The sequence below is a fragment of the Anopheles coluzzii genome, chromosome 2 (genome assembly GCF_943734685.1).
Source record: "Anopheles coluzzii chromosome 2, AcolN3, whole genome shotgun sequence".
Taxonomy (NCBI): Eukaryota; Metazoa; Arthropoda; class Insecta; order Diptera; family Culicidae; genus Anopheles; species Anopheles coluzzii.
In genome coordinates, this window is record NC_064670.1 from 91008975 (window position 1) to 91023549 (window position 14575).

The following is a 14575-nucleotide window of genomic DNA, read 5'->3' on the forward strand; positions in this document are numbered from 1 at the left end:
TTCGGTCGCTGAGATGGTATTTTGTTTTGATAAACCACTTGTTACCAGTGAGCGTTGGTGAAGTCATCAGACATAAGCTTGGATGTGAGGAAAAAAGGCGCGTTTTTTTGGAATCAGGAACAAAGGTTGTGGATGTGCATGTTTGGTTCTGTTTCTTCTTGCATGAGAGTTTTCTTCATTTTGTTAAGTTTGCCTATTTATCTATGAAATTTTTACAGAAAATAGCATTGCTGTTTGTAATAAAAATTCATAAGAACATAGAAAATGTTATAGTACGCTTAATATATTCATATCTTTATCGCTTTTCATCAATCACAACGATAGAGGAGCAGATAATCGCCATGAAATGAAAGTCTACTCATAGCACAACAACCTGTGTGAGTCTTATTAAGCGATTCTGCTCTTGGGATTCTTATTTTGGATACGAATTAATCAGCCACCATGCTTTTGGATTTTCCAATCCTTCCAGCATCCTTCTCATACTCTCACCACGCTGAAAAGCCTGATGTCTACACTCTCTCATTCTCTTTTCATGAAGTAGCCAAGGAATACTCAGAGAGACCCGCGAACCTAACTCTTTATCAGCGAAAGGAAAAGTTTATCCCGTAACAGGTTTCCGTCGCTCGCAACAGGTGCCATGCGCGCATCCTGTCCGGACGTCGCACTCCCAGCTTCGGTGGACGATGTTTTCCTTTTCATTTCTTTTATTTTCTGCCCAACCTTCCTTTACCATACCCTATTTCTGCTGTTTAACCAACAACTTGTGTTGTTGATATTGTTGCCACAGCTTTACCGATAGCTGCTGTGCTGCTGGAGGTTCTGTGTGCTCGGTGCGTTTGCCTTACTTCCAACTGCTTCCGCTTGGCAGCTTCCGTTGGCTACGAGACCCGTATCCTGTTGCGTTGTTGTAGTATGTATGTGAGCGTGCTGGGAAATCCTGCCCATCTGGGACTGTCGGGTGTTTTGTATTTGTTTTGTTTGAATCGCACGGGATAAGCACGGGTGGATGGGCAGAATGGGCTGAATGGGCGAGAGATTGGGAAATAGCGCACCTGGTACGCCGTCGTTCATGGCGTCTTTGCACGGTGAAGAACAAAAGCGAGAGGCACATGCACACAAAACGACACAAAACGGGAGCATTCAGCGGAAGCTGCTATCCGCACAGGGATAGGAGAATATTGAAGATGGAATTGCTCGCGGCTAAGCTAGGTGGAGGACGCTTGTTAACCCTTCGGTGCAGATAGAATGGTGCATCATAAGATGTACATATTTTTTGCATTGAGTTTTATAGAGGTTTCGTAAATAATCCCAACTTAAAATGTTAAACTGATAAAATGTTGTTAAAAACTGAGCGCAAACCTTTTACTATTTTCTCGTTACTTAGAAAGGTAAAATTTAAAAAGAAAGCTGAAAGAGTGAAATGTAAAACTCAGTGTTATTCGCGTATGTATCAGTGTAAATTCGTGTCGCTTTATACTATCATTAAGTCGATCTCAGTATTGAACAGTAGAAGCTAACTAGATGTGCTGAGCAATGATATGTAGATCCACAGCTACCAATCCTTATCTTCATAAATCCTCGACAGATCCTGCCTCACAAAACCCAAAATTGAATTATACATACCAGCACAGTTATAATATTCATTTTACCATTTTACCAGCATCACGTACTCAATTGTGATGATCAGAGGTGATACTCAAACAGTTGGTGTAACCGCTCGGTCAGTCGCTTTGTCAAGTTATCCTGCTTGCTAAAAAATTCTGCAACTTCAAACTCCTTCAAACAAACTGCTCGAAATCAATCCATTCTACCTTCGAGCTCTTTTTTGTGGTCTAGTCCAGAATGTCCTCGAGTATGCCTCCTGTGTTTAGTGTCCTGCTACAAATGTCTGATTGAATAAGTTTGAACAGGTCCAGAGTTTCACCCGAAAAATTTTTCGACGCATCTTCGGATTTGATCGCTTACAAATATCGTCATACGAGACACATTGACAAGTGTTGCGCTTAGAGACCCTTGCGAGTAGACGGGATAGAGCTCAGGCTATTGTCATTGCGGATCTGCTTAGCAGAGAAACTGATGTACCCTCTTTCTCGTTTCCCGTATCCCTTTATATATCCTCTCTCGTACCTTTCGCTCCCGCGTTTTTCTCGCCGATGTATCGAGGCGCAATAGTTATGACTCTCATGATCCGTTTCTTGTCTGTCTCCAACGGTTCAACAACCTCTTCCATCTTTTCGACTTCCATACCTCCTTGAACCCCTTTCGCTCCCTTTTCTTATTTCACATCCAAGCCTCTCTTGATTCCCTTCCTTAAAACCGTCTAGATATGTAAGGCAGTAGTTTGTAAGTTAGTTTTTGTATGACTGATGTTTGTTTGATAAGAAAAGGTGGAATTTTTTTTAATAAACAAACCAGCAAAGAAAAGAGCATCGCCAAAGATAGTACTGTGCTGCCCAGTGCATTTCTATTGTTCGGTCGGATGTTCCATATATACCGTCCTAAAAAGCACATATCTGTTTGAATTTTATATTTTGTGTTGCTTGGAAGTCTTAAAAATAGATTTAAGCTCGTTGAATGGTTCAGATGCAGTTCAAAATTTTCCAAAAAATGAGGCAATTATCTTTTTTTTAGCTTTTTTAGTGGCCTGAAAGTGTTAATTATCAAATCAATTTCTTTTAAATCCGACAGCATATTACATACAACCACTCTCACGACGGCGCGTGATTCTGTGTGCCAGGCGAACAACGCAGCCTTGTAACTCAAACCCGCTCGAATCAATCGCTCTTCATCTTCATGATCTTCACGGCCTTTCGACCAATGACCAATGATTGACCTACCAGCTACTTGCTCTCTCAAGTAAGTTAAGCAGCATATGCCGCAGAAGAGGGTGAAGAGGGAAGAGCGATTCTTTTTTGCAAGATCCAAATATCCAAAATTACGCAAAAAAATCTTTTGGTCAGGATGCGGTCAGGGTTTTATGCAATTATCAGGATGTCCTTTCCGAGAATGATCAGTACATAAGGGCTGGTTCCGCGTGTTAGTATGAGTTTCTCATATTAATTTCGCTTTACACGTAGCGTATACCTGGGCTCTAGATTAGGGTGACAGTACACCTCGCGTATTTTGACGCTTATCATGCACGGCACGGAATTAATAATCGCATACGTAACAACCACCTTGCGCTTCATAGAGACTCTCAACATTCGGATTAGCATAACAAAAGTTCGTTCTGTTCTACATTTTTCATTAGCTCATTTCTATCGACAGTCATGTAGGCCGTGTTGAAGTGCATGGGCAAGTGATACTTTGAGATCTGATGCTTGGAGTATTTTTGAAGTTATGGAAATGCATTTAACAAGATTCAATTTTCAGCTGAGTAGTTTTGTAACAGATTTGAAGCAATAAATGCAAGGTGGTTTGTAAAACGTGATCTTTACGCTCTTCCCTTCGCTTGTAACGTGAGAACTGCGGTGTTCCTAAAGATTTCAAAATTCGAGCAAAATTAAAAAATATTGAATAATCGCGTTATTAACTTCTTCTTTGGCTCAACAACCGATGTCGGTCAAGGCCTGCCTGTACCCACTTGTGGGCTTGGCTTTCAGTGACTAATTGATTCCCCCCCATAGCAGGATAGTCAGTCCCACGTATGGCGGCGCGGTCTATTTGGGGATTGAACCCATGACGGGCATGTTGTTAAGTCGTACGAGTTTACGACTGTACTACGAGACCGGCTTAATTAACTACATTTTCAAAATCAATTGTATTGCAAAAAAAGAGTATTACATTTCGAATAAATATTTTGAAAGTAAAACATTTTAGTTTTGTTTTATATTGTTTTGAAGCATTATTTATTTGAAATGTGACAAATCTAATGTTATACAATTTTAAATCAAAACACACAACGACCAACTACAATCAGACCGTTATCTCACTAACCGGATAGGAAGTTGGCCGGGCCGCACCACTTTTCGATGAAATCAATCACACCGGGAATGTCCGTCTGCGGTGCCATCCGGGCGGCCACCGTCAGCTTGCTCCACGCGTCCCGATTTGCCAACCGGTGTGTACGCTGAAATACAACCGGCTGCCGACCCATCACCGGATAGCCGCTCACCAGACACGGCTGATCGGACAGCCCCAGACTTGCCTCGTACATGTTCCGATCGTCCGTCGGCAGCGCCTGATCAACCTTCTGATCCATACTGACTGCCAGTACCCACTCACGGATTTCCTCGTGCAGCTGCAGTTCGTTCTTGAGATGCAGCTCGGCCGGAATCGGCACCGAGCTGGGAAAGTCCGTGGAAGAGAGGTCCGAATGGTCCACCAAATTGCCCGAACCTTCCTCGATCGCTTCACAAACGTCCAGATAGTGGTTCAATATAACGAACGCTTCCGATTCCCGGCCCTGGCCACGCAAATCCATACCCGCCTCGTAGTACCCCTTGTCGCACGGAATGATGTCCGTGTAGCGCAGCAAAGCGACCGATATCTTCACCGCGATCGACTGCAGTGCGGGCGCCTGCCGACACGCGGCCCGCGTTGCGTAGTAATGCGCAATCACTAGCAACTGCTCGAACCGATCGATAACTTCCGCCTCGCCCTGATCGGAACCGCGCAGTGCCTGCACTAGATTCAGCAGAAACGTGCGAACATTCTTCCAAACGGTCGCTCCCGCATCGGGCTCTCTCAGCGCAAAACACTCGAGCGCTATGCGGCTGTAGATGTTAAAGTTGGCCGCCACCGGTGGAACCCCGTGCTCGAGGTAAAGGTTAAGCGCAGCCACACAATCACCATCCCGGATCAGCTGCGCCGCGTACTGCGCCATGTACTTCTGCAGCACCGGCACACTGTGCTGCTTGGCCTTCTCGATGCACCGTATCCACTGACCCTGCTCGGCCAGCAGATCCAGCGCACCGACCATATCGATGTCGGCCAGCTGCTCCACGTTGCCCTGGTTGCGCAGCCGTGCCTTCTGCTGTGCTTCCACGTAAACCACCAGCTGCGGATCGATCTCCTTCGCTAACCGGCGTGCCTTTGCCCAGTTGTCGGTGCGGATGAACACATCGACCGCTTCCTGGGGCAGCTCCGCCGCAAGGTACAGCTGTGCCGCCGGCCCAATTTGGTTGATCTCGATCAGCCGTGGTCCAAGCTCGCGGGCCATCTCGATCGCTTCCGGGCCTTCGAGGAATTGGTTGCATATTTCGGCGGCACGGAGCAGCGCACGGGTCACCGTCGGTTCGTCGGCGTTCGCTTCCGTTATCTGCAGCAGACACTCCGTCGCTCGGCGAAACTCTTCGTTGCGGGCGTGTTCCGATGCTTTCTGGAGCAGATAGCGTGAGTCGGTCGATTCGCCCGTGCCTCGGTTCATGCGAGTGTAAAGCTTCTGCAGTTCGGCTACCGCGCCCGGCACGTACTCCTTGGCGATACGCAGTGCGTCCGACACCATGTTGTACTCCTTGTAGTGTTCCAGTATTAAATCGGGTCGATCGGCACGAATCATCAGCGCCTCGTATTCGGGATAGTTGCGTGCTTCCAGTGCACTGTTCGCCTGGCTTAGCAGCACCTCGTGAACGGCCTCCGGTAGATACTTTTCCGCAACCCGCAGGGCGGACTTCCAATCGCCGCCGTGTGTGTGCATCATGATGGCTTCGCGTGGTTTGTTTGCGAGCAGAAATTCCGCTTCCGCCTCGGTAAACTTCCCATCATCCTCCAGGGCCATCGCAATTTTCAGATGCACATCGTCCGCCGAACGGCCACTCACCTTGCACAGCTCAAGCGCAAAATCGAACTGACCGGCCTCACAAGCGTACGCGATGCAACTGTCCAGCAGGCTCATCTTCGTGAGCAATCGAGCCGCTCCTTCGATGGGCAGTGACTTGGCCCACATGAAGGCTACCTGTTCGGAGGCTGGCTGCCCACCCTTCTGTTTGGCGACACGATGCGCTTCCTCCCACTTGCCGGCAGTGCAGTACATGTGCACGGCAGCCTTCCAATCGCCCGCTGCCAGGAAGTGTACTTCGGCATTCTTAAACCTACCCTTCGATTCTAGCTGCCGGCCCAGGTTTAGGTGCGTCTGCTCCAGCAGACTTTTGTGATAGCGCTCCACTAGCCTTATCATTGAGTCGTACAGCTCCAGCTCCTTATACATGTTGATCGCCAAATCGGGCTCATTCACCGTGAGTAGTACACGCTCCGCATCCCGGTACTTACCCTCCTGCTCGAGTCCTTTCGCCAGCGCGACAAACATCTCGCGCACGTCCGCACCGGGCAGAAAGCGATCCGCAATGTCAAATGCTTTCTCCCACTGGCCGTGCTTGTTGAGCAGCTGTACCGCTTCCCGGTACAGCTCGGCCCGCACCAGCAGCTCTTCAGCCGTTTTCACGTCCCCTATCTGGCAGAGATGTTCCGCCAGCTCGACGGCATACTTTTGGATCTCTTCCGGATCGTCGACGACTTTGGCGATCTGTACCGCTTTGCGCCACTGCTTTGCACCGACCGCTGCTTCTAAGGCTTTCACTGTACAGCCCGCTTCGATGTAGTGGCTAATGGATGCATCTAGCTGTCGCTTGCCAACCAACCAGTCACCCCACTCCTCCTCAAGACTGGTCACATCGTCCGGTGTTACGTAGCGGGCTAGTTCGATGGCACGGGCGTAAGCACCACCCTTGCGGTACAGCGTAATTGCCGTTTGTTGCTGACCAGTACGGTTCGCGAGCTCTGCCGCGAGCTCAAACAATTCTGCAAGTAAGAAAATATAAGAAGGAGTTAAAAAAAACAACTTGAAAGCTTGAAAGTGCTACGAGGCGGATGTTCGCTAAAGCCCACAGATGAAACGTAAAAATTGAAAGGTAGAAGTGCTAATTCAAAGAACTGAACCCAAGAGGTAGAACAGAACATCATCATCAGCAGCAGTGGCAGTGGTTGCAGAGCAGCAGAATTAATGGAAGAAGCAGTATAGATAGCGTGATACCCTCTCCATCTCTGAATGATGTTGTCAACGGCATCAGTCAGCCAAAGAGCACGCTATCAGCTGGCTGTAGTAGGTTGGGAACGGAATTTTCAAGATTATCGAGATTTCCTATACCATGATATTGAGAATTGGTATCGATTTTGGGTTTGTTGGAGGCAAGACAGACAAGTTGCACCGCAAGATATGAGAGTCTCTCGGTTGTAATAGGAATCGGTAAAGTTCGTATCGTACCAAGATCTGAGGATAGACTACTCTTCAACATAAATCTGTTAGGTGATATGCGAAGCTAATGGCTGTATTCTCCAATTCCCTGGATAACATCGATATCATGGGAAGGACGACTGCAGATGTATATGATACATACATAACAATAAAGCGAGAAGGAGAATTAGACTGATGATCAATTGTGGCGACCAGGCGGTCCATTTCATATACGCTCTGACTACTATATCATCGTTATCGTCACTACAATGTCAGATTCTCAGATCATCCATTTCAATTAGGATCGTTTATCTAGTAGCAAGGAATGACTGTCCTTTTGTGTGGTACTAATACACCTATACAGCCTGCAGATGCCGACCAGACCGAGTAGGTTATTATGGCGGAAGAAAACGAAAAATAATAATAAGAAGAAGTAGAACAATTAGGTAAAGGCATAAGTCGACTTGGCTAGCTGCGTATTAGTTAGACGCCAATAACCTCGAGGGGGTAGGCAATACCTTGGAGCATTCGTAACTTCTGTTATAGGTAGCGTTATTCATAGATGCATTGTGCAATGGGGAAAAGCGTTTTATACGCGCTACACACTCTATTGATATCCAGAAATCTTCGAGAACTTATGATACATGTAATAAATATGACACTGCGTATTGCTCACGTCTTGGCGGTAATCTTGATGGTGCAGATGTCCGCCAGGATGCATTGTCTGTGGTATATGTGAGGGATAGAGGAATTGTACCTCACTAGTCAGGTGCTCGTAAGCACCAGATGAAAATAAGATAGAACAGGACTTTCTGGATTTTGGGTATACTTGGGAATGGAAGAATGCAGTCTTCAACCTGGAGTAGCCTGAAGACAGTTTGGAAGTCTGGTCATATCAGTACGACGTGCTCAACCATGAGCGGGTCACCAAAGAACAATAATAATAAAAATAAATGCTTTGACCTTATTTTTTAATGTCCACTTACCCGCTTTAATCAACGACGCAGATACTCGTGTGACAAGATTCTCGTTCGACAGAAGGTGCGGTGTCTTCAATGCCAGCTTGGCCGCCTTGACCGGTTTGTTCGCCTTCATGTACAGCGTCATGGCTTTGTCTTTCTCGCCCCGCTCCTCCAGCACCTCGCCCGCCTTCTCCTCCTGGCTTGTGGTGAGCAGAAACTCCATCTGTGCTTCCTTGAGCTCGGGCAGTCCATGGTACCCACGCCGCTCGGCTAACTTGATCGCATCATCCCATCGGCGCAGCTTCGTGTACATGGCCAGGGCAGCTTCAATGTCACCCTGCTCGATGTAGATGCGTTCAGCAGTTCTGGAAAAGGCAAATACACTTTCACTCAAGATATCCTGCTCTCCTGTCCTCCCAAGCTCACCTCAAATCCCCACCGAGCAGTGCCATCATGGCCCGCACCTCCGGACACGTCATACCGGGCCCGATCGTTTCCTCGTACCGCTCGGCGATCTTGATCATCTCCCCCAGGTAGAACGTTTTCGACGCATTGCCAAGCGCCGCAAAGCAGCGCTGCGCCACACGCAGGTTCTGCTGAGCCAGCGCAATGTTCGCCAAATTGTGCCACATTGCCTTGGCGGCGGGCCGATCGCCAAGCGATTCCAGATAAAAAATGGCACGCCCAAAGTCACTATCGTTAACGGCCGTGCCGAACTCCACCAGCCCCTCGTCCAGCGGGTACACGTGCTCCGACGCAGCCTCCCGCGTAATGATCTCCGTGCGGCCATCCTCGCGCAGCACGTCCACCACGTCGCCCCGTACCGGCATCATCGTGACGTGCTCGGGCAGATCGATGTTATACCAGACGGCCAGATTCGTGTCGCTCTGCGCAACGGCCACATCGCTCGACGGGACCCACTGCACGAAGGCCACCTTCGCCAACAGCGTTTGCTTCTGCCCGGTGCCCACGTCGACCAGCACGAGGCGCATCTTGCGATCGCGGAACAGCAGCTTGTGCCCGGTTTCGCTCAGCTCCAGCCAGTCGATCTTGGAATCGTGCGAAATCTGCGCGATCGTTGACTGCAGCATCAGATCGACCACACACACCGTCTTCATGTCGAGCAGGTAGGCGAGCTTCTTGTTGTTGCGCGTGTTGCCCCGCTCGTTCAGCCGTACCGAGATGACGTGCGGATTGACAAACTCCGTCCGCACCGAGCCGAGGATGTAGTGTTCGCCGTACTCAACCAGCGACAGCTCACCGGCGTTGAAGATTAGCGCGACCGTGGGATTTTCGAAATAGAACCGTTCGTGGCGCCCGGTCGCAATCCAGGGAATTTCACTCGTCAGCGAACGGGTCAGATCGCACAGGATCAGTGAGTCCTCCGTTCGGCCGACCAGATAGCTATCCTTGCCCATAATTCGAATGTCATCGATTTCGAGCCCGAGCTGCGACTCGACCAGCATCGTCGTGATCGGTTCGTGCAGCGAGCGCAACAACACCTGGCTGGGAGCGACGAACGTTAGCTCAAACTTGTCCTGCCATATCGTGCGCCTCAGGACCGACTCGTACGCCAGCACTGCGCCACACAGCGAACCGACGGCCAACCGGGAGCCATCCTTACGCCAGCAAACGGCCGTTACGGTGTACAGATTGGGGATGGTTTTGCAGAGCGACTCGGCCCAAGCGTTTTGCCGCGGGCTCCAGCTAAAAATGCGCAACCGATCGTAACTGCCCACTGCCACCGCCTGCCCGTTCGGGCTGGCAGCGGCCACGGTAAACTCTCGCTCCATCTCATCCCTTGCGTAGTCGAAGGTGCGCATGGCCCTTCCCTGCAGATCGTAGAAGCAGATTTTTTTATCGCACCCTGCCACGACGATGCCACCCTGGGGCCAGGCCAGCGCCACTGGTGCTACCGGATGCTGTAGCAATCGTCCGGTCGGTTCGCCTGGCTCTTCCACTAGCAAAAAGCGTACCACCGAACCATCCTCATGCCCGGACAGTACGCCCGTGCCCTTGGTGTTCTGGGCCAGCGTCACAACCATACTGTCCGTCCCGTACAGTGTCTTTGATTTGTTGTTCTTGCAGTACAGCGAGCGTACCTTCCCGTCCTCCAGCCCGGCAACGATCAACCCACCGGCCAGCCAGGAGATGCAGGTAACGGCCGCACCCTGCGGGAATTTGTTGCAGATCACCTTCTTCTCATTCCACTGCTCGCCCAGCTTGTACACGTACACGATACTATCGCTCTGGGCCACCGCCAGCCGGCTCGAATCCGGGCTGAACGTTATGCCCCGGATAACGTACGAGTTTTTCATCGCATTTGGGTCGGCCGCTTTGGTGGAAAACTTGTCCCGCCGTTCGCCGTTTTCGTCGAACAGCAGGATGGTGCGGTCGGCTGTGGCCACCGCCAGCTTCTGATTGTTGGCGGACCAGCACAGTCCGGCCACCCGGTACAGGTGGTCCTGGGGAAGAAACGCAATGTCAATTTGAAAAATCACACATTTTAGAGAAAGCTTTGTCCTTTACCTGTGCTTCAACGATAGTTTTCATGAATTTTAGCTGCATTATCTCACTCACAAATATTTAACTGCTAAGTCGCACACAATCAAGCACTATTCTTCTCGCCTTTCGACATTTGAATGTGCTACAATCGATTTTGCACCAGACGTTTGTTTGTTTGCCACTCTCACGTCGCCTAACAACGGCTGGCCTTGGAAACGGCGTCGGCAGTTGGAGAGTGAGAAGCAACACGTGGTTGGTTGGTTCGATTTAGCGCGCGAACGATGTAGCAACGCAACAGGTACGTGTTTGCCATTGCGCATGTGCTTGTGATTTACAGAATTGTACGTTTCTACGCACATTGGATGTTAAGGGTTAATTGTTTATGGTTAAGGAAAATGTTTGGAAACATAGATGAAATATGCGTAACTAGTAATGAAACATTAATTAATTCGTCCTTCATTATTTCCTAAATTATTTACTTTATGGCAAGTAATTCTTAAAAACTTCATTTTTTCCAAACCTCGAAAGATTCAAACACAACTTTGGCTACAATTGTCGACTAAAACAGTCCTTTATTTGCCCCTTTTTTAGCGGATTCCTGAACAACATATCCCGCACCGAGGATACTACTATTGCAACAACATGTACACCGCAAACGCAATCCAGCTCATTTCGTACGCCAATGCCAAGCGTTTTGGGACCCATTCTTGACCAATTCGATTCGACTACTTATTATTTGGTTTCGGGGAGTCTAAGGGAGGGTGGGCGCTTTAATTCTATATTCAATTTTCCGACGTCGAATTCGGGAGGTCCCATTCCAGGAGGTCGTGTAGATTGCTTGTAGGGTTCGTTTTGGAAATTAAAATAAATGAAGAAAGCATGCGACTATATCCCTCTAACACACGTGATTAACACACGTACACGGGAGCAAATTGATTGATGCTGAGAGTACTTATGATCCGCAACGCTCCAAATTCACCCAATTTTAGTAAAATGGGATTGGGTTCTCGTTTCGGCCGATCAGATCATCGCATATTCGTCGTAGTTAATGATGGTGTGCGTTAAATAAATCACCGGCCGATGGGAGCGGCGCCAAACCACCGGTCACATCCGGGAGGGACGTCAAGTCGGGCAGATTGTTCATATGGTTTCGTACCTCCTTTTGTACTTCTTTGATTTTGGATAGTTTGTTCTGGTATTCCTGAAAAGCAGTCATAAATAGTTTTTTTAATACGTGATTTCTGATATTTCTTCTCGACTGCACAATAATACGCACTGCTAGCCGGTTTTCGGCCTGCTGCTGAAGCTCCTGTTGTTCACGCAAGAAATCCCTTAGCATGGTCGTCAATTTCTTCCGGTCGTCCATCTCCACCGCCAACCGTGCGTTGTAATCGTTTAGAATCTTTATGGCATCGTTTACCTGCAATGTGAAAACGGAGCAGCTCCATCAGTAACAATAAACTCGGTTTACTCACAACCGAGCGATACTTACGTCTGCGGCAAGTTTCATAGCGGCCTCCTTGTCTTCCAGCTTGTCCAGTGCGGCTAGCTCGGACACTTCCGGTTTAAGGCTGGCTATTCTTTCTCGTACCACCGCATCGCTCGATGCCGAGTTTTCCAGGTCAAGAATTACCTTAATCAGATCCTCCGGCTCTGGCGGATCACCGTCGGGCTGGTGTGGACTTAGCGTAATGTGCGTTTCTACCTTCCCGTTTACCTCCACCACCTCACTCTTTGCTTTCTTTTCCGCGCTGACGGTGGCTGGGCGAGGCTTTTTGGCGCCTTCACTCTCCGCCGCGCTGCTGCTGTCCCCCTTTCGCTTCTTATCACTACCGTTCACCTCCACCCGCGGGATGGTTTCCGTTCCGTTCAGTGCCGTCGAGTATTCTTTAATCTTAGGTTCCTCGTACACACCCCGATCACACCAGATGCCGAGGATACGGTTGAGGCTGTTGATGGTTTTCGGCTCCGGCGAGGACTGGGCCACATTTTTGAACGCTTTTACCAACACGTGCTCAAACTCCCGGCCAAATTCCGGGCCCTTCTTCTTGCTGTTCTGTATCACATCGTTCGCCAGGTACATGAAGGTGAGCTTCTTCGCTGCTGGTGCTGCAAAAGGATCAAATGCAGTCAGGCTTGAGCAAGGTGTCTCTTAAAGCTTGTGAATGGCCGCCTCCCCCATAACACTTACCTCTCTGGAGCTCTTTCAGCCATGTTTTCACGATTATTGAATGATGCTTTCGGTGATGGATCAGCCACAGCGAGAGGGTTTGAATGCTTTGTTGGCTTTGATTGAGATCGAACAGTTTCTTCACTAGTCCCGTCTCGGTGAACGAGGACATTCTTGCACCACCTGCAAATCGCACCACGTTTGGATGGGGAAAACTGTGTCCAAGCTGTGCCTTACCGGACCGGGGTCGTATTTGAGCTATTGCTTATGTTATGATTAAGGCGTGCGGTAGACGATGACGAAACACGACAAATAATTAAAATGTCTCGTGCGTCCCCTGCAGTATCGTTCTTTCGAGACCCTTTTTTACCAAAACAAACGCACCGTGTTATTCCCCGGATAATCGGGTTTGATGCGCACGGAAGCTACGTTTAGGACATGCATTTGAAGTGTGTGTTTGACGTTTGGATAAATTGACAGTTGAAAATTGACGAAAACAGCGACCGCTGCACAGCTACAGTGCAGTGCTTTTAGTTATGAGAGATTAGAAAATTTATCTTGAAGCTTCCGTTTTCCGGCATCGTATTTTTTTTCTTATTTTTCATATCTTTGTTTATCATATTCTTTTTCGTTCTCTTTTTTCGTTTAGCTTTCTATTGTTTTAGATTTCTGTTTTATCTCTTAACTTCACTTTTTCTCCTTCTTCTCCTTCTTCTTCTTCTTCTTCTTCTTCTTCTTCTTCTTCTTCTTCTTCTTCTTCTTCTTCTTCTTCTTCTTCTTCTTCTTCTTCAAATTCTTCTTTTGTTAGCTATTTCTTCTAAGGATTTATTTTATTTTATATATCTTCTACTATATTATTATTATTATCATTATTATTACACTTTTTTTGCTCGTTTTTTTGCTTATGAAAATGAAATGCTCATCACATCGCCGCATTTTGGGAGCATTATTCGTACCAACTGTCTCAAATACACCTTACGCTCTAGATTGCGCTCTACCCTATTTCTATTCGTTGCGAAGATGAACGTGTCTTCTTTCTATAATGCTGTTTATCTTTACCTTTCTCTGTGTTGTATTTGGCACAATGTTTTTGAAATGATCCAAGTTTCATGTTAAGAAAACTATAAATTGTACCTCAATAAAAGTATCAATGTCCCATGATAATTAATAATTAACACTTAAGTGTAGAAGAATGAGTCTGATTAACGAAGTATCAAAAGTAATTAGATAGGAAATGCTAAAAAAATATAATAAAATAACAACATGTTTTTAATGCACTAACACACAAATAAAATTGACCTAAAATGTGTATTGATTTGTTTTACTTTTTTTAATTTTAAAGGAACGGCTCCGGCCAAAATACTCTCCATTTTCATTCATATTTTTACAATTTTCCTCATATTCTTCTTTACCATATTATTAAATTCTTCTTTAACTTTAACTAACTTCTTTTTCTAGACAGGATATTCTGCGCTAGTTGTCTGCCTTTTTGGGGTCAGCCTAAAATTGAGATATCTTTGTTTTATCGTGGGAAATCAAAGCTGAAAAATTTTCTGTTCTTCTTGTCTCCATAAAAATTGTTTGCTTTGCTCTTTTTGTTAAACTGGACCGATCGGCTCTTTCGTGTTGAAAATTTCTAACCCTTTTGGGCACAATTTGAACCTGAGTAGGGCATGATAATTAATTATTAATTTATCAGTTAATTGATTATTAAATTTTGAATTAATCTATTTTTTTTAGCATATCAAACATATTTTTGTTGAAAAT

The 14575-nt window shown here is 47.2% G+C and overlaps 2 protein-coding genes across 2 annotated transcripts; both read right to left on the minus strand.

The window, feature by feature from the left end:
• Positions 1 to 3847: 3847 nt before the first annotated feature.
• On the minus strand, positions 3848 to 10757 carry LOC120952358 (intraflagellar transport protein 172 homolog). The gene is made up of 4 exons (XM_040371640.2): positions 10663 to 10757; positions 8560 to 10598; positions 8158 to 8498; positions 3848 to 6738 (listed from the first exon to the last, which is right to left on the minus strand). The coding sequence occupies exons 1-4, from the start codon at positions 10699 to 10701 to the stop codon at positions 3932 to 3934; spliced, it is 5226 nt and encodes a 1741-aa protein (XP_040227574.2). The 5' UTR covers positions 10702 to 10757; the 3' UTR covers positions 3848 to 3931.
• A 428-nt stretch (positions 10758 to 11185) lies between these two features.
• On the minus strand, positions 11186 to 13205 carry LOC120951615 (regulation of nuclear pre-mRNA domain-containing protein 1B). Its single transcript, XM_040370416.2, has 4 exons — positions 12830 to 13205; positions 12131 to 12747; positions 11915 to 12058; positions 11186 to 11839 (listed from the first exon to the last, which is right to left on the minus strand). Exons 1-4 carry the CDS (start codon positions 12978 to 12980, stop codon positions 11684 to 11686), a joined length of 1068 nt encoding a protein of 355 aa, XP_040226350.2. The 5' UTR covers positions 12981 to 13205; the 3' UTR covers positions 11186 to 11683.
• Between the last annotated feature and the right edge of the window lie 1370 nt (positions 13206 to 14575).